Here is a 20,153-nt window from a genome sequence, read left to right as displayed (position 1 = left end):
CCCCTCAAATATCTTATGCAACAGTCCGACATCCACAGGCTATGTCTATTCTGTCTTTAGGATCTTTTAATTATAGAACAGCAACTTTGATCATAGCCACCTCCTGATTATGAATGAATTAAATGTTCATGTTATTTAAAATATTTATATCCTACTTCTGTTCTGGGCTATAGGATTCAAAGTTATCCCTTGCCAGTAACATTTCTTTTCAACAAACTTTTGTCACTTCTCAGTTCCAAGTCACTTACCTTCTTTCTTCAAAGCAGCACCTTCATTAAACACATAGATCATTTAATTCCAATTTGAGATACTGAATCAGAAATCATGTCAATTGGCATACTAATTTATACAAATCCATTTCATATTAGATTAACAGGCAGGACTTTCCTGCAGCACTTTAAAATATTTATTTCACGATTGGTTACACATAGAATGGCAAGATCTTTGGGCTTAAGGAAAACTGTGTCAAAATGGCGGGAAATAAAAGCTGAGAAACCAAAGGGCAGATCTAAAGCTTTTATTTCATTAGAAGAGTTGCAACTGTCATTAATAGGCAACAGTTGATGTAGCAGATAGAAAAACAGCAGAAATAACTGCCTTTTAGTGTAGGGAAGAAGAATGAAAGGAATGTACTCAAGGGGTTCTTGAATTTAAAGCATCTCCTATATTATAAACATAAATTGCATCTTAACTGAAAGATGAATATCTATGATAGTTATACTTCACATGTTGCTCAACCATGCAGCTAGAACGAAGTAATGCTTTCAAACACCTGTACACTGTCAGTGCTGTCAACAGATACTTGCCGAAAACACAGAACTCATTTAAGGTGTAAACTAAAAGATGTAATCCAGAGTGATGGAATAACTGAGGTGCAATTGTTAAGCATGACTTTACAAATTCAAAAATCTCATTAATATTTTAATGAGTTCAGTTTACACAGTTTTCAGGTTTCTTTTAAAGATCTATTGCAATAGGAAGATACATCAATTTTTCCAAATTCTCAAGAACTTTGTTTCTTTGACCCATAATCAACAATTTTAAAAATCCAGTATAATCCAGTGCATTTATTTCTTGCAATGTGTACGGATGTTTCCATTTTAATTTCAACACATACAAGTTTATGACAAGTATCAATACTACAAGCAAAACAGCCAAAAGGGTAGAGGAGCACATGAGAAAACTGCCAGATTTGCTTTCTGTTGGAAGTCAAACATAGGAAGCAAATTTTCTTTTCAAGGTTAGCAACTAATCAGAATCATCCGTAGGTACAATCGACAGCAAGCAGTATATCTTCATTTTCTCTACAAGCAACTACTTAAACTAGAGACAGAAATTTACACAACATTTCATATAGATGGTGAGAATTTACCATGAGCATACATATTTGCATATCTAATAGCAGGTTTAGATACATATTTACTGCCCTGTGTATCAGATAAGCAAGTTGATGTGGTGTCTGGGACATTAATACCCACAACTGAGTGTGGACATTACTTCGATACAGCTCAAAACAAATAATCTGCCCCTTTCAATTTTTTATATTTCACACAAACATGTCATCTGATCAATGGTGTAATATACTTCACATTTTCTGTAAGTAGCACAACATGAAATGAGCTGATTTCCTGCTAGAAAGTACATTTTTATTGCTTTTGTAATTGCAGAAGGATTTCAAACTGGTACTTTGCTTTGTTCTATTTTCCCACTAGGAACAGAGCTTCAAACACCTCTGGCATTCTCTCTCAGTCAATACATATAATGCTGCTGCTGCAATCCACAATAGCAACTTCATAGTTGATCAGAAGCCTAACATTCTCTTCTAGTTGTCCTCACTCTTTTAAAAATGTAACTCAGGAGTGTAAGTACACTGAAGGATCAGCTATGTCTGTAAATCTAATGGTTACCAGAGGGTTCTAATATCACATGGCAGAACATATGAACTTATTCAGCTGAATAGTTTGCTACCCGAGAGTCAAGATGCCTCATATGGACCAATCCTACCCCAAAACAGAGCAACCGTGAGTAAGCTGCAGTTCCCATTTGGCTCCCATTCTTATTCCAAATGCAAGTTGACAACTTAAAGCTTTATTGTAATTTCTAATATAAACAAGTACTGGAATTCAATCAATCAATGTCCATTTCAGGAAGTTTCTTTTCTGTAGATGCTGGAGTTGTTGAATCAGAACTCTGTTCCACTGTCTGAGACCCTCTGTCGCCATCTCCCTGGCCTTCTACTGGGCCATTTTGTTCTGTTGGTTTTAGATCCTCTTTTGGAAGTTCTACCTTGGGTTTTGGTTTGGTGACTATTGGATCACATGTGTTTATCAGTTCCTAAAATGAAAAAGGTAAAAAGCCATATTCCTGATCATTATAAAGCCCAACATTTATACAAATACTTTCACTTTTCAAAGCACTTCACACATATTATCTTAATGTAATTCTTTATAATACCTATGCATGGAAAGCCATCACCATCCCAATATTGCAGATAGGAGAAGGGGCTAACAACACAAGGTTTGATTAAGTCCCTACAAGGTTCACAGAAAACTTCCAGCCATGGATATTTGAAGTAGGGACCCTGCAGATCATGGCTCATTCTCCTTGTCACTATGCTAAATCAGCTCCATTTCCCCTTAGTTTGCTTTACAAAAGAACAATATCATGAAAATGCTGTGCACAGACGAACTGCAATCACAATGCCTTTTCTTGCACACATACAAAATGTAGATGATCAAAGGACAGTACAAAAAATTCTAGAATCAATACTAGTAATGTTAGAAGGTATCATGCAACCCCACTCCACATAACATCATTCAATGTAACAGTTTTTTTCTGCAAAGCCAGAAGAACGACTTACTTTTATTTTAGTATCAATCTCTTTCACCTTGACAAGTGGGTCCAAAGCAAGACTTCGCTTGTTCTGAAGGTTGAGCTTATTGTTCATCCACTCCATTGCCTCATTTACACTCTTTTCCACTTTGGCCACTTCCGCCGCATCTAAGTGGTCATACTGTTCATCCTACATTTTAAGAAATTCAACTCGTCATCATGCAAGATATCATGCAGTTCATATAGTGATGCAGCTACCCATTTTCATCTTTCTGGCACACCCAGAACTTTCACCTCCATAACCAGACAAAAGTAACAAATGGAAAATGGAATCAGAGTTGATACTAAACAAACTTCTCTGCTGGATCACACAGATAATAAAGATCCAGTTTTACAAAGGAGAAGTGAAAAGTGACTTGCAATAAAAAGGATAAAGCTACAACTTGCAAATGTTATTCTGGAGATTTGTCACATCACCCTGAAACTGAAAGAACTGCTACAATGGATTTAAACTTTACTGTGGGAAACATTTCAGGTAATTTTGAAAACACTGTCTATCAAAATAAGAGGAAGGACACAGGAAACCAAGAGATCACACACCTTTGCTTTAAATGCATGAACAACTTTCATGTAGAGTTGGAGTTGTTTTCCCAGATCTTCAAAGGCTTTTGGTCTTTCTTCAGATTCTTGAAATCGTGCCTGAATCGGCTGACCCACAGCCTGAATTGCAGAGAAGTTTACTGAAGTATAGTTACACATCTAAACTGGTACACTTGTATCTCAAGACTCACTGCTGAAATTCTAAATATTTATATTCCCATGGTGTACTTAATTTTAAACAGTTTTTAGAAGGCAGTTTCCCATGTTCAAGTTAATACACATAATGGCTATGGTATGCACATGAGGCAAAAGGACTCTTGTGAACATTGGTTCTTCCCACTGCCAAAAATATTAATTCTGTTTCTACATGATGGAGAATTACAGAGGCACCACCACCACAACATCAACAAATCCAGTGGATGGTTCTGTCCCTGATATATATAGTCTACTGGCAACTATATGCAAACTTTGCTAAAGGGTTAGAAAAAAGGTTTGTAACCAGGAAGACCCATGTCTAGCAAAACTACAAAAGCCACTTGCGCAAAAAACAAACACACACACACGTGAGAGAGGAAATGTGGTGCATGCCCCTTTAAATAAGACTGTTCTTCCATCATACCTGAAATGTATTTATGTAGCCTGGTGTTTTATTATGAGCCTAGTTGTTGTCCTTTTCTCTTACTCCATGATGGTAGAATTTGTGTGCCCAGGCTTCTCCCTCCCACGGTTGAACAAAATAGACTCTTGCCATTTGTTTGATATGTTATCAATGCCAGCTACTGTCAAGATGCTGTGAAAAACTTGTTCCCAATGTTTTCAATTTTCAGCCAAATAGCCTTGCAGCACATGTGAACTCGGGGTTTGAAATCAATCCCACTTCTGACACCATATAATGTATTTGGTTGCAGCAGGAAGGACAACGTTCAGACATCTTTATACAAACAGCAGCTCAGTTTATCATCAGTGAGAGAAGTCTGGACACACAAAGTCTACCAACATGGAGAAAGACAATAGGAGAGCAACTACAGATTCAAAATAAAACACCAAGCTACATAAATACATTTCAGGTAAAATGAAAGAACAATCTTATTTAAAAGAACATGCATCTCAAAACACACCACAGTTATGATTGCAATGCACACTGTAGGACATTTGCTGAAGTTAAGGTATATTTCTAGCCATTGCTCATATTGGAGACCTCTTCAAAATCTTAATTACACTGCCTTGAGTTTCATGATGGAAGGTAGGATGTACATAAAAAAGTGATAGGTAATGCAACCAATACAGTTTTTATAACACCACAGAATGAGGTTAACACAGATAAGCTTGCATCATCTTGGTAACCACACAATACACTGCGCTTAAGAGACAGTAAAGTAAAATCTTTCACTGTAGCTCTTCAAAGAGCAATTTAGAATTTCCCATTACACCCTTGTGTGTCAAGTTTCAGCTAAACAGTTAACACACTTGCCTTTAGCTCTGCTAACTTATCAATGTAAACTTGCTTAGGTTGATCTTCACCCCCTTCATATAGCCAGTTTTCTGTGTCTTCCAACTTCAGAGTGAAACTATTACGATCCTAAATAAAAAACAAAGGAAAAATACGAGCCAACTGAAATACAATTTATAAAGGTTATTTTTCCATGAACACCACATCAAATCATTTAAAACCGAGGAGAGGATAGTTTTATGCTGTTAGTAGGGGGAGTGACAGGAATAGGTTAGGAAGCAGAGTTAGGAACACAAGTGGGAAAATAGAAAATGATTTGGGCAGCTGAGAAAGTATTGAATTGGTGTAGGCAATTGTGCAAGCAGAATGACTGCAGGTTCCAAGTGTGAAGTAACTGAAGTGGTGTGTGATTTCCATGTTGCCTAAAGACAAGGCAATACTAAATTAAATAAATGATTAATTAAGTAACAACTCCACAGTCATGCAGTGTTCTCTGGGTAATATACTATATAAGCTGCAGAGCAAGTTATTGGTATACTAAGCAAATTGGTTTTAACTTGTTCTGACCGTAGTCATTAGCAACACCTACCTCTTCACTAACAAACTTCTCGTACATGCCACAGAGTTTGTCTCTCATTTCATAAACATATTCCTCAACTGCATTCTTGGCATCGTTCCGTTCCTTCTCCAGTTTATCCTGCATGATCATTTTACCCTGCAAAAAGACATATTCATTATACTTGTGTTTCAACAAAGAACTCTTGAAAGTTCATTCCAAGCTCCCTTCAGTACAGGATCAGACAAATCAACTTCTGTTCTCCAATCACTTGTAAAATTTTCTACTGATCCTTATTGCTTACCTCATTCTCAATAAATAAGTTCAACATATCCTTTCCTCTTTGCCACAACAGTTGATTCTCAATAGGAAGGTCAACTGTAGTTGTTTTTACTTTTGCCTTTTTAGCCTGAGGAGGCTGATCGGTTTTCTTGTCTTTTAAACCAGCTTGAGAGGTCTGAATAAAAAAATAGTTTGGAAACAAAAACATGACATATCAATTGTGGCATTTATCTCAGTTTGGGGGTGGGATTTTCAGTAAACACAATGGTCTAGTGAGTTGTCATCTAAAATGGCTGAGGACTTACACATCTGAGCAGAGATAGCCTTGTTGGGCCACACCATCATGTCATCAATGGTCCCAGATTGTATCAGGCATGTATGAGGAGATGTATGTGGGATTTAACTTTTACCAGGTGATCGTTAAAGGAGGTTAAGTAATGCAGCCTGTGCTATAGTTGGGACAATTTGTCGGTTGAAGATGGGTGTGGCTATCCCGCAAGGGCAGTGGGTTAAAAGTCCATCCCTGAAGCTTCAGAATGCCCTGAGGAATTCTGGTAGTCTAAATGGCAATTCTGCTGGGGGTGGGGTTTGGAAGGAGAGGGGCAGGGAGAGGCTGGATTATTAGGCTCTTCAGAGTAACAGATCAGGTCCTTGGCATCCTGTTTTTCTCTTAAAAGGAACACAGTCCCATAGTTCACTACAGAGCTAGGAAAATTTAGAGAGATTGGAAGACACCTTGAGTAACTTTAGTGAAAAATCCATGTCACGCACAATTATTTACATTAGGTATTTAACAATTTCAGAGTCCTATCCTATATGGATAGCAATTTGACTATTAGCTGCAATCTGTCTTTGCTGATACAATCTCAGATCGTGTCAAGCGTCCAGTTCAGTGAGATCACACAGCAGAGATACTCAAAAGCACTACCTGGTCATTTCTCCTGAATGTTGTGAAGACTACTATGTGCAGTATGGATATCTGTTGTTCCTGACTATTAAGATGTCGAGATACTGTAGTAGTCCCTTGTCTACAAGAGGTATTTGTTGAACAAATACAAGCCTGACAATTTGCTTTAGTATTCAAATGTACAAAACATAAAATTTTTACTTTTTCAGCTATGGACTCACTGTCCCATCTTTGGGAAAGAGACAACTTTGAATAGATGCCCAGAAAAATCTTCAAACAAGACTTCAGTTTTGTTTATATTTATATGGAAAATGTCTTCTAGGCTCTGAGAAGCTCTTATAAAGTGATAAACTGGAAGGTTTTGTATGGTCATGAGGGTTTGATGTAATTGGGCCTATATAAGATTTCCATAGTCCAAACACCCCAGAATTTCTCAGGTGTGGGTTGCATGAAATTATCTCATTGTTCTGATCAATGATTCCTTGTCAGAAGTGAACTTCCCAAGAACTTTAAGATAAGGTAAGGCTGTTTCCAGTTGAGGAAGCATTCTGTAGACAAAGGAGCTATTAGGGGCCAATTTCCATTTTCCTTTTCTTAGGAGTATGAGCCAGCATGATATAGCAGAGTATCAGACTAGGATCCAGGAAATGCATATTCAACTCCTGAGTCTATAATGGATATTACTAGATGATTTTGGATCAGTTGCTCTCTTAGCTCTTTTAATCTACCTTGCAGGGTTGTTGATGAGATAAATGGGAAAAGGGAGAGTTATATGCACTATTCTGACATCTTTAAAAGGAAGGACAGACTAACAATGTACTAAAAGGAATTGAGGTGGTGGTAGCAGAGCAATAGTTTTCCCTAGATGCCTCAATTGTCATTGACCCATTTCAATTAAAGCTGTAAGTTCTGTAAATAAGGCAAGCATTTCTTTGTGATGTTGCCTTCTCTTTCGGTGGCATTCAGTACAGCTGACCACCTGGAGAATAGGGCAGGAATCAGAAAAATGGTGCTTACCCAAACAAGTTGAGAGAGTGGTTACAAGAGATTATGCTGACTGGGACATAGTCTGAGGGATCTGTGCTATTTGCCATGCTTTTTAACATTTATATAAGGCTACTGATTTAAACTATCCAAAACTCTCACACAGATGTCATCAAATGTGATGACTATGCCCTGCGCTTCCTGAGCAAGTGTTAATATGTTGATGTGAAGTGGCCGCAGCAGACCAGGCAAAACAGTAACCCAGATAAAACAGAGATGATACTGGTTGTAGACAATTCTAGAGGGAACTGTGCTGCCCACTTTGGACAGGAGCCAGGATGGAAATTATGTTCCCTTGTAGAATCAGCACAGAGTTGGCCTTGAAAACAACTTGGAAACTTCAACTAGCTCAAATATTATTGAGGCTTTCAGGGACCTAGCAGCCGGGTCCCACTCCCAAGGTGACATCTCTTCAGATGTCATGGAGAATGAGAGTCTGGGTGACAGAGGGTGCCAGTCTGAGGTGGGGGAAGATGCTCCCTTAGATGGGATCCCTTCCTTAACTGGTGATCAGCTATCCTCTCGCACTGAGGATACCCCTCGGGGAGGTGGGGGGCTCCTTGTAGTGGGTGATTCGATCATCAGGAATATAGAGAGTTGGGTTTGTGACAGGCGTGATGACCGCGATGGTGACGGCCTGCCTGGTGCTAAGGTTAGCGGATGTCACGCTACGCCTAGATAGGCTGTTAAGGACAGTGCTGGGGTGGAGTCAGCAGTTGTGGTCCACATTGGAATACCAATGACATTGGGAAATGGTAGCCGGGAGGTTCTCCAAGCTAAATTTAGGCTATAGGTGAAAGGTTAAAATCCAGGACTCCCAAGGTGGCATTCTCTGAAATGTTACCTGTTCCATCGCGCAGGGCGCAGCTAGGCAAGCTGGAGATACAGTGGGTCCTCAATGCGTGGATGAGAAGGTGGTGCAAGGCAGAGGGTTTCCAGATTTGTCAGGAACTGGGGAACCTTTTTGGGATAAGGCAGGTCTAAAATAAAAGGGACGGGCTTCATCTTAACCAAAGAGGAACCATTGCTGGCGCTTCAACATTAAAAAGGTGGCAGAATGAAGCTTTTAAACAGATTCCTGGGGGAAAGTCGATTGGTATTTCGAGGTGACTTCGGTTCGGAATACAGAGTCCATGGGGATGCAGACAGAGAAGGAGGTTTTTTTAAATCAACCACATACAAGTGAGGAAACATAGCAATGTGATAAGTGATAGTGTCTACAAAAGGCTAGAGGGCAAAACACATAACTTCCAGGTTAGGGACAGAGACAGAGTATACAAGTGTCTCTATGCTAATAGTAGCAGCTATTCGGACTAAAATGGGGAGAGAGCTGGAGGCCAGAGTTTTGAAGGAGGACATTGATATAGTGGGCATCACAGAGGACATGGTGGAATGAGGGTGAACCAGTGGGATGCTGTTATCCCAGGTTACATGTTCTTACAGGAAGGATGGTGACAGGGCTTGATTGGGGTGTAAGGTGGCCCTCTACATCAAAGAGAAAGCATAGTGTCACATAAAATAGACAATGCAGGTGGAGCTGATTCCTCTACAGAAGCACTGTGGATATCAATACCAGGGGTGAAGCATAGTTTAACATTAGGAATATACTATCGTCCCCCTGACCAAAGCGCACGTTATGATTCTGAGATGGAAAAAGAAATTAGAGAGGCCAACAAAAGCAAATAAGTCGTGGTAATGGGCCATTTTAAATCTCCCCATATAAACTGGAAAAATGCATGTTCAGGTCATAGTAAGGAGAGAACATTCCTGGATATGCTAAATGACTGTGGCTTAGAGCAGATGGTTGTAGAACCAACCAGGGGAGATGTGATCCCAGATCTAATTCTATGTGGGACCCAGGACCTGGTGCGGGAAGTCAGCGTTGTTGAGCCGATAGGGAACAGCGACCACAATGCTGTCAGATTCAGTATCTCTGCATGCGAACAAGTGACAACTACTAATGTAGTTACATTCACCTTCAGAAAGGGAAATTTCTCAAAGATGAGGGGGATAGTGCGCAGGAAGCTGAAAGGGAAAATCAAGAGAGTCAAACATGTCCAAGATGCTGGAAGGTTATTTAAAAACACAGTCTTAAAAGTTCAACTGGAATGTGTCTCCACAGGTTAGGAAAGGCAGCTTCAGTCCAAAAGAAAGCCACCATGGTTACCACACGCGGAGGAAATTATTAGGGGAAAAAAGAGGTCTTTTAGAAAATGGAAGTCCAACTGAACTGATAAAGAATACCTCAGAGAGAACACAAAATGGTGGCAAAAGAGAAGCAAGTTAGCTGTAAGGGAGGCAAAAAAGGATTATGAGGAACGCATGGCTGTGAACATCAAAACCAGCAACAAACAGTTCTTCAAGCACATCAAAAGTTAGAAGCCAGCAAGGGAAGCGGTAGGCCCGTTAGGATGACAAGGGAACAAAGGGTGTGCTAAAAGATGACAGGGAGATTGCAGAGAAGCTGAATGAATTCTTTGCATCTGTCTTCGACCTAAGAGTGAGGTGGAGGAAAATTCCTGCACCTGAACCAAGCTTCTTAGGAGGCTTAATCCCCAGGAACTAACTAAGATAGTGGTAGATTGGCGAAGAAGTTCTGGCAGCCATTGATAAACTAAATGCCACCAAATCCCCTGGTCCAGATTGGCATTCACTCCAAGAGTTCTTAAAGAGCTCCAAGCATGAAATTGCTGATGTTCCTCACTTTAATATGCAACTTTATCCTTGAAATCAGGCTCCATCCCTGAAGACTGGAAGATGGCCAATGTCACACCAATCTTTTAAGAAAGGATCTAGGGGACCCGAAATTAACAGGGCCAGTCAGTTTGACATCTGTTCCTGGTAAATTAGTAGAATCTGTCATTAAAGATAAAATTATAAAACATGTAACAAAAAGCAAAACCTGCTGAGAAAAGAGTCAGGCATGGCTTTTTTTGCAGAGGCAAATCCTGTCTTACAAAACTTACTAGAGTTCTTTGAGGATGTAAATAGGGCATGTGGATAAGGGGGAACCAGTGGACATTGTCTACTTGGATTTCCAAAAGAAAGCTTTTGACAAAGTTCCTCACCAGAGACTATTGGAGAAAAAACCTCAGCAATGAAGGAATAAGAGGGGAAGTCCTCCTATGTGATTACAAAAACTGGTTGGAGAAACAGGAAGCAAAGAGTGGGTGTAAATGGGAAATTCTCACAATGGAGAGATGTGGGGAGTGGTGGGGTCCCCCAAGGATCCCAGTGATGGGATCCAGTGCTCTTTAACCTATTCATAAAATGACCTGGAAGTAGGGTGGGTAGCGTGGTGGCCAAGTTTGCAGATGATACCAAATTATGTAGGTGGTGAGAACCACAAAGTGATTGCGAGGAGCTCCAAGCTGACCTTTGATAAATTAGGTGAGTGGGCTAAGAAATGGCAAATGCAGTTCAATATAAAGCAAAATGCAAAGTGATGCAACATAGGGCAAAAAATCCAAACTTCACATTAAGCTATCGCCTACAGGGTCAGTGCTATCAGTCACAGACCAGGAAAGGATTTGGGCGCCTTTAGTTGATAGTTCCATGGGAAATGTCAACTCAATGTATGGCAAAGCTGTGGAAAAGGCAAACTCTATGCTGGGGATAATCAGGAAAGGAATTGATAATAAAACTGCAAAGATTGTCATGCCCTTTTATATAAAGTCATAGTGGTGCTAACCACACCTTTGGAGTAACTGTGTTCAGTTCTGGTCACCACATCCTCAAAAAAGGATATTGAAGAGATAGAAAAAAAGTGCAGAGAAGAGCAATCTGAGGGGATGATTGAGGGACTGGAAGTTTCAATCTTCCTATGAGGAAAGGCTGCAGCCGCTTGGGACTCTTTAGGTTTGGAGAGGAGACGTCTGAGGGGGGGGATAATGATTGAAGTCTATAAAATTATGCATGGGGTAGAAAATGTTGACAGAGAGAAATTTTTCTCTCCTTTCTCACAATACTAGAACCAGGGGCATTCATTGAAAAATGCTGGGGAAGAATTAGGACTACTCAAAAGGAAACACTTCCTCTTCACGCAACGTGTGATTGGTGTTTGGAATATGCTGCCACAGGAGGTGGTGATGGCCACTAACCTGGATAGCTTTAAAAGGGGCTTGGACAGATTTATGGAGGAGAAGTCAATTTATGGCTACCAATCTTGATCCTCTTTGATCTGAGATTGCAAATGCCTTAACAGTCCAGGTGCTCGGGAGCAACAGCCGCAGAAGGCCATTGCTTTCACATCCTACATGTGAACTCCCAAAGGCACCTGGTGGGCCACTGCGAGTAGCAGAGAGCTGGACTAGATGGACTCTGGTCTGATCCAGCTGGCTTGTTCTTATGTTCTTATGTTCTTAAATAGTTGTAACCTGATCACTTTTGGTGAGCCATGTTGTACATGTTACCTAGCTTCTGATGCTTTTTTACATTGGTTTCCTTTTCCAGAGTTCAGTTAAAGTTGCTACTTCTTACTTTTAAGGCTCTTTAACAACCTGTCTCCACATGAACCCACCCAGCAGCTTTGCTCCTCCCAGAAGGCTTTTTTTTACTTGACATTTACCTAAAGATCTGCAACAACTGTCATTTTTTCAAACATGAGCTTAAATCACAGCAGCTGCTATATTATGGAACAGCCTTCCAGAGGCTCCCATGAAGCTGTTCTCTCTCAGGAATGGATACAAGAGGGAGTACTCAGCTTCAGAGTATATTTCATGGCATTTGAAATAAAAAATAAGCCTGGCCTGCATCTTGTCTTTGTCCTGTGTATATGCTATTTTAGTACTGTAGTTTCAATTTCACTGTAATTTACTTTGGATTCCTTGTTTTTATTGAAATATATTTCCCAATATGCATGCTTGGGACAACAGCATAAAGTAAATGGAAACCCATGGATCTGAAAGTCTTACCTTCTCAGTATTACTTAAATAATCTGAAAAGCAAAATTTACTCCAAACAGCATATTCACCTCCATTTCCTCTGATTCAGCCTTGTTTTCAGGTTGTGCTGATGGTGGATGTTCCTCACTCTTTTGTTGTTCTTCTTGATCTACTTGCATCTTCTGAAAACATAAAGAAAGCCTTGTGTAGACTAAAGACAATTACTCTTGCACACATGGAAAGCTATTTTGCCCTATTAGAGAAGTATAACTCATTAAACCAAAGGAGGCCACAGCTATCTTAACTTTTGGGAAAGCGTGCTGTGTTTCCAGAGGACAAAGAAGGCTTACTTATGGTGTAGTCCCTGTCCTTTCAGTATGAGATACAACAAACAGTTCTAGAAGTTCAACTCAGCTGGAAAAACACTGGTGCAGTACTTTAATAGCAGCATATAATCTCTTGGCTTTTAGAAGGAACTGGTGGCAGGGGAAGACAGGAGGAGATTGTGGCAAAGGCTGAAGAGAAGTAGGCTGGAAAAGTCATGGATATCAAAATACTAGCTTACTAGCTCCAAAGGCCCAAGCACTCCTTTCTACTACAAGCAATGGGGTGGTAGTGTACACCTCGTGTATTTATTTCCTACAGATTTACCTGCATGAATTTTTATTCAGTAGTAGGAAACAAGAAGCTATTCCAAGTCTTTGCAAAAGCCATATTACAACCCAAAGGAATTACCTCCTCTTCTTTCGGGTGCTGATCTGTTTCCATGGGCTCTTCACCATCTTCTGATTTGTGAACCTCCACTAAAGATGCACTTGAAACACTGAAAATACCATGGATGTTAACTCGGACCTTAACTTTCACTTTTGAACTGGATCCATCCGCTTGTGGTGTTACCTTCTGAATTAAAAACTGACCTAAAGGAAAGCCAGACAGTAAATTATACATGGAACTATGGGTTATTACCTGAAAGTATGTGCTGAAATCAAACATTTACCATCGTTTCACTTTAGTATTTGTAAAGTTTCCTCTTTCAGCACTAATCCCTTGTTTGTGGCATGCATTCAAAAAACCCAAATATCTACAACTGTAGCACTGATAAAAGATGGGTCATGTGACAGTCTGCTTTAGAATGATCTCTGGTTTCAATTTGGGCAATGTATTCCTTCTGATTTTGTAAGATCAGTCTGCTATTTTAACAGAAGTAATCAGATTTTGTTGAACCAAATGGAGCAGGATTTTTGTGTGTCTGGGACCTCACTCCATTCATTTCAATTTCTTCTATCAGAGAAATGATAAGATTTTCATTGAGTATAATTCAGTAGCTAAGATGTGACATTCATTTATGGTACTGCTGCACGAAAGGCCTCTTGTCAATGATGAGGCAGAGACCATGTTTGCAGCTGAAGAAGCAACTGCCATGGAAGGCCAGAGCTAAAAAAAAACATAGCAAGGGAAGAAAGGCTGTTTAAAAAGAGATAGCTTAGAGATACAAGAATGAGGAAAGACGCATGAAGGAAAATACAAGCTGAGAGAGTTCAAGGAAAAAGGAATACCACAGACCTCTCTGAAAAAAAACTAAGTTGGCAGGATTAAAAGTCTATGAGTTCCCCAGGATGGGGAGAAAGATGCTAGCAAGGCCAGCCTAGATGTTGGCTTTCTTTATTACTTTGGTGGTTCTTTCTGTATGGTTCATGTCTGTCAGTGGATTTTTTTTCTGAGCTGAAGGCCATGGATTCTGGTTTCCGAGAGACACACCTAATGGTTAATGGCTGAGTTGCAGAAGTCTGTCAACTGAAGATGGTAGACACTCCCTCCAAACTGGAGATGGAAACAGCATCCTATTTATATTTATGTTTTATACTATATACTTGTATATATAGTCCATTGCCTCCCTGCATACCAGAGGATAACAATTTAAAATACACTACATAAATAACATAGATTGAACTGAATTAAAAACAGCACAATAGATAATGCTAAAAAGCAACATAGTACTTAGCGCATAATTTGCGGGGGCAGGGGAGATACAAGGTTCAGGATGACTGACAGATTTGCTGTGTATACCATTGCTGCCTTCAACTATATATGTTCTGCCTGGCAGAACAGCTCTACCTTACAGGCCCAACAAATCTGGACTAGATTGTTTAAAGATCAGGCCTCCCTAGGTTGTGTGTTATATCAGGTAGGGGTCAGGGCTGAGAAAGTCCTGCCCTTAGGCTAGGACACCTGGATAGCTATCAGGCTTTGGCCACCAGTAGATTTTCAGGTGATGACCAGAAGGCTCTTGAAGGCATGTACTGGAGAAGGTGGTCCCAAAGGTACAAGAATCCTAGGTCATGTAGGCTTTCAAGGTCAGCACCAAAACCTATTCCTGCTTCCAGGGATCGTGGGAAGGACAGTGCCTACACATCCAGACTGTCCTCTTCTCTAAGTGAAGAAACAGGCTTTCTAAAAGGGACTGATATGTCACCATTAGGTGAACTTAATGGGCAAAGCATTTGGAGGTGTTTGCTGACAGCTTCTCTGCTAAGAAAAAGCTTTCTAGAAGTAACTTTTATTATTGAAATCCAATTCAAAACCTTCACCCCAAACTGTTGACAGATCCAACAATGATCCATCCTAACATAAATTTCTGTAAGGTACCGTGTGTTGGGTTGTCTTGAAAACAAACTGGAGACTTGAGACAGGATGCAGCAACCCATACTTAATAGGCATTGAATACATTGAACACCATTCTTAGAGTAACTGCAATGGTTGCCTGTTTGTTTCCAGAAACAATTCAAGGTGTTGATTCTTTCCTTTAAAGCTCTTCGTAACCTGGAACTCATATACTTTTAAAGACTGCCTTGCCCTACATAGAACTGCATGACAGCTCAGGATCACTCATCTGCTTTTTGCTATGATTTCCTTCAAGCAACTCTGAACCTCTGAGGCAAGGTCATCTGCCTTTTCAGTAGCATTTGCCATTTTTGGAACAGACTTTCATAGGGGGTTTCCTCACATTCGGTTTTACAAACACTGCGAAGGAGTTCTTCAGCTAACTTTAGCAACATAATTTTGACAGACTTAACTACTGTGCTTATTAAGCAACAGATTATTTAATAGTATTTTATAATGGGAGGTTGACTATTCTAATGGAATCAGAATTTCTAAACCACTTTATATAAGCAGAACTTTTCAAATAAAGGTGTATTGGTTAGTAGCTCATCCTTGGCCCTTTCCATTTAGCATGAATCCTTCCACCAACCTATATCTGAGAAAATGCACATTCTTTTTCTATTCACCTGACAGTGGCAACAAGTACTTCACTCAAGCCTTGAGAAAACATGTAGCAACAAAAAAGAAAACTCCCAACAACAGATTGCATGGAGGAAGAGGGCAAAAATAACTGCCTGTGTCACACCAATGTTGCTTCCTATTGCTTTACATACCTATGGCAGGATCTGGATATGGCAATTCTTTAGGACAACTGTAATAAGCCTCCAGGCGGAAAGGTTCCTTTCGGTAGAATGTGAGAACCTTGGAAAACGGTGCAGCATGGTTTTTAGGGAAGACTTCACAATCACTGCAAAAACACAGATTGTGCAGATACAAAATATATTTACTTAGCTTAGCTACAAGCTATCAGAGATAAATATTATATTTTAGAAAATATTTGTTTGCTTATAAAACACTGCCTGCCAAATGGCATTCATGTGAAGGAAAATCACGAGCTTTGAATAAAACTGTTACTTGAAACAATTTCAAAAGATAAGGATTTAGCTCTCAAGTAGTTTCATATGAATATCCACATAAACAGATAGATCATTAGCTATTACTGTTGGCAGTAAGTTCTTCGCAAGTGCTTTTAAGATTTTACCTTGCTCCTTCTTCTGCTGGGGAATTCCATGTCAAAGAAATAGGATATGGTACCAAATCTGTGATAGAAAATTCTCTCACTTTAAAAGCTGGGGATAAAATAGCACACTGTAAGAAACAAAACATTAAGTTGTGTCAGATAAAAAAACACATGCCAGCTGTAAGGTCAACAGTTTGCTATTAAAAATGCATTTGGAAGCCTGAATTTAAAACATCCTGCTCATGTAGATCCTGATCGCAAACATGTCTATAAAACAGTAAGTGCAGTTCATTACGCTTCCAAAGAAGGAAAAGATTTCTGTTTTAGTCCATGAATCATAAGTAACTTTACACTTCTGTTCATTTGTGTTTGTGGGGGATGAGGGGAAGAGAGCAATTGTATAATTAAAGGTCATTAAGTAGAAAACTTATTTTATTGGGGCATAACTGTGCCAGCTGTGCTGTACATTGTAGTAGCTTGTATTCCACGCAACAGTCTACAAGAGTAACCGTCCAACAGAAAAACACAGAACTGTGAAGAGCTAGAAATGGACCCAGGAAGATTACACTGAACACTGTTTAAAGTACAAGCTGCAATTCAGAACCCTACAGTACCTCAGCAGGGCTACTATTTTCCCTGCATTACTTATTCCTTCAGTTTTAAATAATCTTGGGCTGCTGTGAACTGCATGAAGCATTTGAGCTAGCAGCAGCAGCTTCCAGACTGAATTCTATTCAGCAGTAACGGAAGATGCTATACCTTGTCTCACCAAAAGATACAAGTTCAATTGTGACCAAATACTCTTCTTCCTGTGGAATGTTCTTCAGTGGGTGTGATTCTTCAGGAGCAGACCTACAACCAGACCATTCCATAGGAAGAAGAGGGGTATTTGGTCACAATTGAACTTCTATCTTTCAGTGAGACAAGGTATAGCAGACAGTTCCTACCTCCCGCAGCAACCACCTTAAATCTTTAAAGCCATGAACACAGGAAGACAAACACCACCCTGCTATTTGTCTTGTAAGCACATCCTGAGAAGCATTTTTAGTACAGGAAGGACTGGTTCACAGTGCATTCCACAAAGGGGGGACGGGACCAAAAGGGCTCAGGAGACGGAGTGACCCCAATGCCAACATAAATGACCCTTACACTGGCGCAACTGACATTTATGCCACCACCAGCATTATACCACCACCTGAGTCCTTTCTGCCCCCATGCCCACCCCCCCACCCCCAGTGTATTGCAGTGTCAGTGTAGCAAGTCACAGAGCAAGGCTTTTCATGCATGCAAGTCCCCCAATTTTCCGCATCATTTTTTCAAGGCTTCTAAACCTCTCCTTGGACTAGGGCCGTGGTGGCGAACCTTTGGCACTCCAGATGTTATGGACTACAATTCCCATCAACCCCTTCCAGCATGACCAATTGGCCATGCTGGCAGGGGCTGATGGGAATTGTAGTCCATAACATCTGGAGTGCCAAAGGTTCGCCACCACTGGACTAGGGGAACAACCGGAAAAAACTGCCTCTTGTCAGTGCCCTGTCAGAAAATCCTGCCATAGTTTTTACCTGCAATGCACTGCCTCGAGCAACCGCTTCATCTGCATTCAAAGTTGTGCTGATTTCTTTTCCAAAAAATTTACTGACACGCTCTTTTACAATGGGTATTCTTGTAGTCCCTCCTACTATTTCTACTGCATAGATATCTTCCTTCTTTAATTCTGTAATGAAAAAGACATTTGAGACATTCTAAAGCTGAGTACAAACATCAGTATCAGTTCCACTCTGCCCACTCATTCACAATAAAAGTCTCACATCAAAATGAAAACTGCTGGCAATCAAAGCTGACTTCAAACATCCAACTGAGGAAGAATATGCTACACTGAACCATTGTTTAAGACAATGTAGAGGATAAAATAAAATATTCCACCTATTCCATGTTATTTTTTTGTTTTTTTTTAAAGTCCTTGAGATGACAGTCTTGAAGCATTTAAATGTTTGGCAGTCTGACCACTCAGAGCAACAATTATTGCTAACTTTTTCAATATACCAATTCCTATACAATTTATTTCAGACTACAGTTATGTGTAATGTTCTGGACACTAAAAATTCCACTTACTAGCTTGCTCCAAGACAGTGCGAAGAGGTGGTTCTATCCGAGCCAAGAGATCATCACACATTTCTAAGAATTTGCTCCTGGAGAGTTTGGGGGGAAAAGAAGGTTAAAATATATTTTATGGAAAAAGCAAAATATTGAATAGAATACAACTGTTAACATGGTATACACTGGAAAATTATATATGTAAAAGCAAAAATATATGTAAAAGCAAAAGCATGGACCCAGGGGCATACCGCCCACAGGGACTGGGGGTGGGGGCAGTTCAAATGACCCTGGGCGCAACGACGGGGAGGGGGCAAAATCACCCCCCACCCCGACCCGGCTTGGAAGAGCTGAGTTGGCACGGGGGAGGTGCCTAAAGACAGAGCTGGCCTGCTGCTGCGGCGCCTGTCCAAGCTGCCTCCTTCCCTACCAAGACAGGGGCGGCTTGGATGGCACTGCGGCGGCAGGCTGGCTCCTGGGCCACCCACCTTAGCACCCTGCCCCCCCCCCCGCCTCCCTACAGGCTAGCTTCTGTCCTCCCCAGAGCCAGGGGAGGGCAGGAGGTCGCCTGCAGGGAGGTGGTGGTAGCTTGGATGGTTGCCGCTGCAGTGCCCATCCGAGTCATGCACGCCCCCAAGCGCGGGGGGGGGGGCACCCGGAGCAGGTGTTGTCCCTGGACACCATTCCCGCCCCCTTTAAGCCTCTGCTTGGACCCCACATAGCTTTCCATGAGTGGAAGGGTGGATGAGATTTTTGCCAGTCTCCTAGTTATTCGGGGGGGGGGGGGGGGGGTCCATCCATCAGGCCCAGCATTTCATTTTGAGCAGGAGGGAACGATTGGTGACACATACACCCCTCAATTTGAAATGTTATAGTCGTCTTTTATCTTTTGCATATAATTAAGATGGATGTCCATTATTTCTTTGCATAAGAAGTTTCAAAACGAAACTGCATGGCAAAAAGTCTACTAGGAACAGCAAACATGTGAAAAGTATGCCCCCCACCCCCAAAAATACTATTACAACATGGTATAAATACCAGTTCATACAGGGATCATAATTTAATTAACAATACAGCAGAAATTCATTTCAGCTATTGAAATAGTGTGGGTTTTTTAATTTTATGTTTTTAAATGTTGTGTGTTGTGGGTTTTCCAGGCTGGATGCCTGCGCTCTGGTAGGTTTTATTCCTAAAAATTTGCCTGCATCTTCAGAGGTATGTCATGGTGAGATGTGTGTCTCTCTGTGACACAATCTTGTGCAAAGAAAATACATTTTAAAATGTTTTTAATTGCCCAAATGTTTTAATGTGTGCCGCCTTGGAGACTCTGATCAGGTGGAAAAGTCATAAAAATATTGTTAATAAATAAATACTAATACCTCCTTCTCGCTACAGTCACAGATGCAATATGGCCTACTATTTTGGACAATACCCCCTTCACCTAACCACAGAAGCAACTTTTAAGGGTACAGAATGATACTGGGTGAAATAGAAAGCAGTAAAAAGACAACTGTCTTACTTGTGAAAGCCTTGAATTAAACTGAAATTTGTGAACCCCACCATCATGAAATTCATAATGTGTTGGTTTATATCATTTAAGAACTAAAATAATGCTCTCCTGAAGCTTCTCAATACACAAAAGTTGTTGAAGCAAGAAAAGT

The 20,153-nt window shown here is 40.5% G+C and overlaps 1 protein-coding gene across 1 annotated transcript in view; it reads right to left on the bottom strand.

The window, feature by feature from the left end:
• Positions 1-908: 908 nt before the first annotated feature.
• Positions 909-20,153, bottom strand: part of HSPA4 (heat shock protein family A (Hsp70) member 4) — a 44,252-nt gene continuing 25,007 nt past the window's right edge. Inside the window, exons 8-19 of the mRNA XM_048488093.1 lie at positions 18,511-18,587; positions 17,961-18,112; positions 16,417-16,523; positions 15,989-16,122; positions 13,290-13,471; positions 12,644-12,736; positions 5,743-5,895; positions 5,472-5,597; positions 4,904-5,011; positions 3,433-3,552; positions 2,861-3,022; positions 909-2,334 (exon numbers count right to left, since the gene is read on the bottom strand). Of these exons, the coding sequence (XP_048344050.1) occupies positions 2,128-2,334; positions 2,861-3,022; positions 3,433-3,552; positions 4,904-5,011; positions 5,472-5,597; positions 5,743-5,895; positions 12,644-12,736; positions 13,290-13,471; positions 15,989-16,122; positions 16,417-16,523; positions 17,961-18,112; positions 18,511-18,587 (1,621 nt within the window). The 3' untranslated portion in view covers positions 909-2,127. The remainder of the gene's footprint in view (positions 2,335-2,860; positions 3,023-3,432; positions 3,553-4,903; positions 5,012-5,471; positions 5,598-5,742; positions 5,896-12,643; positions 12,737-13,289; positions 13,472-15,988; positions 16,123-16,416; positions 16,524-17,960; positions 18,113-18,510; positions 18,588-20,153) is intronic.

Source organism: Sphaerodactylus townsendi, linkage group LG03 (genome assembly GCF_021028975.2).
Source record: "Sphaerodactylus townsendi isolate TG3544 linkage group LG03, MPM_Stown_v2.3, whole genome shotgun sequence".
Lineage (NCBI taxonomy): Eukaryota > Metazoa > Chordata > Lepidosauria > Squamata > Sphaerodactylidae > Sphaerodactylus > Sphaerodactylus townsendi.
The sequence above is the reverse complement of the archived record's forward strand: the minus strand, read 5'-3'. Positions and strand labels throughout refer to the sequence as shown.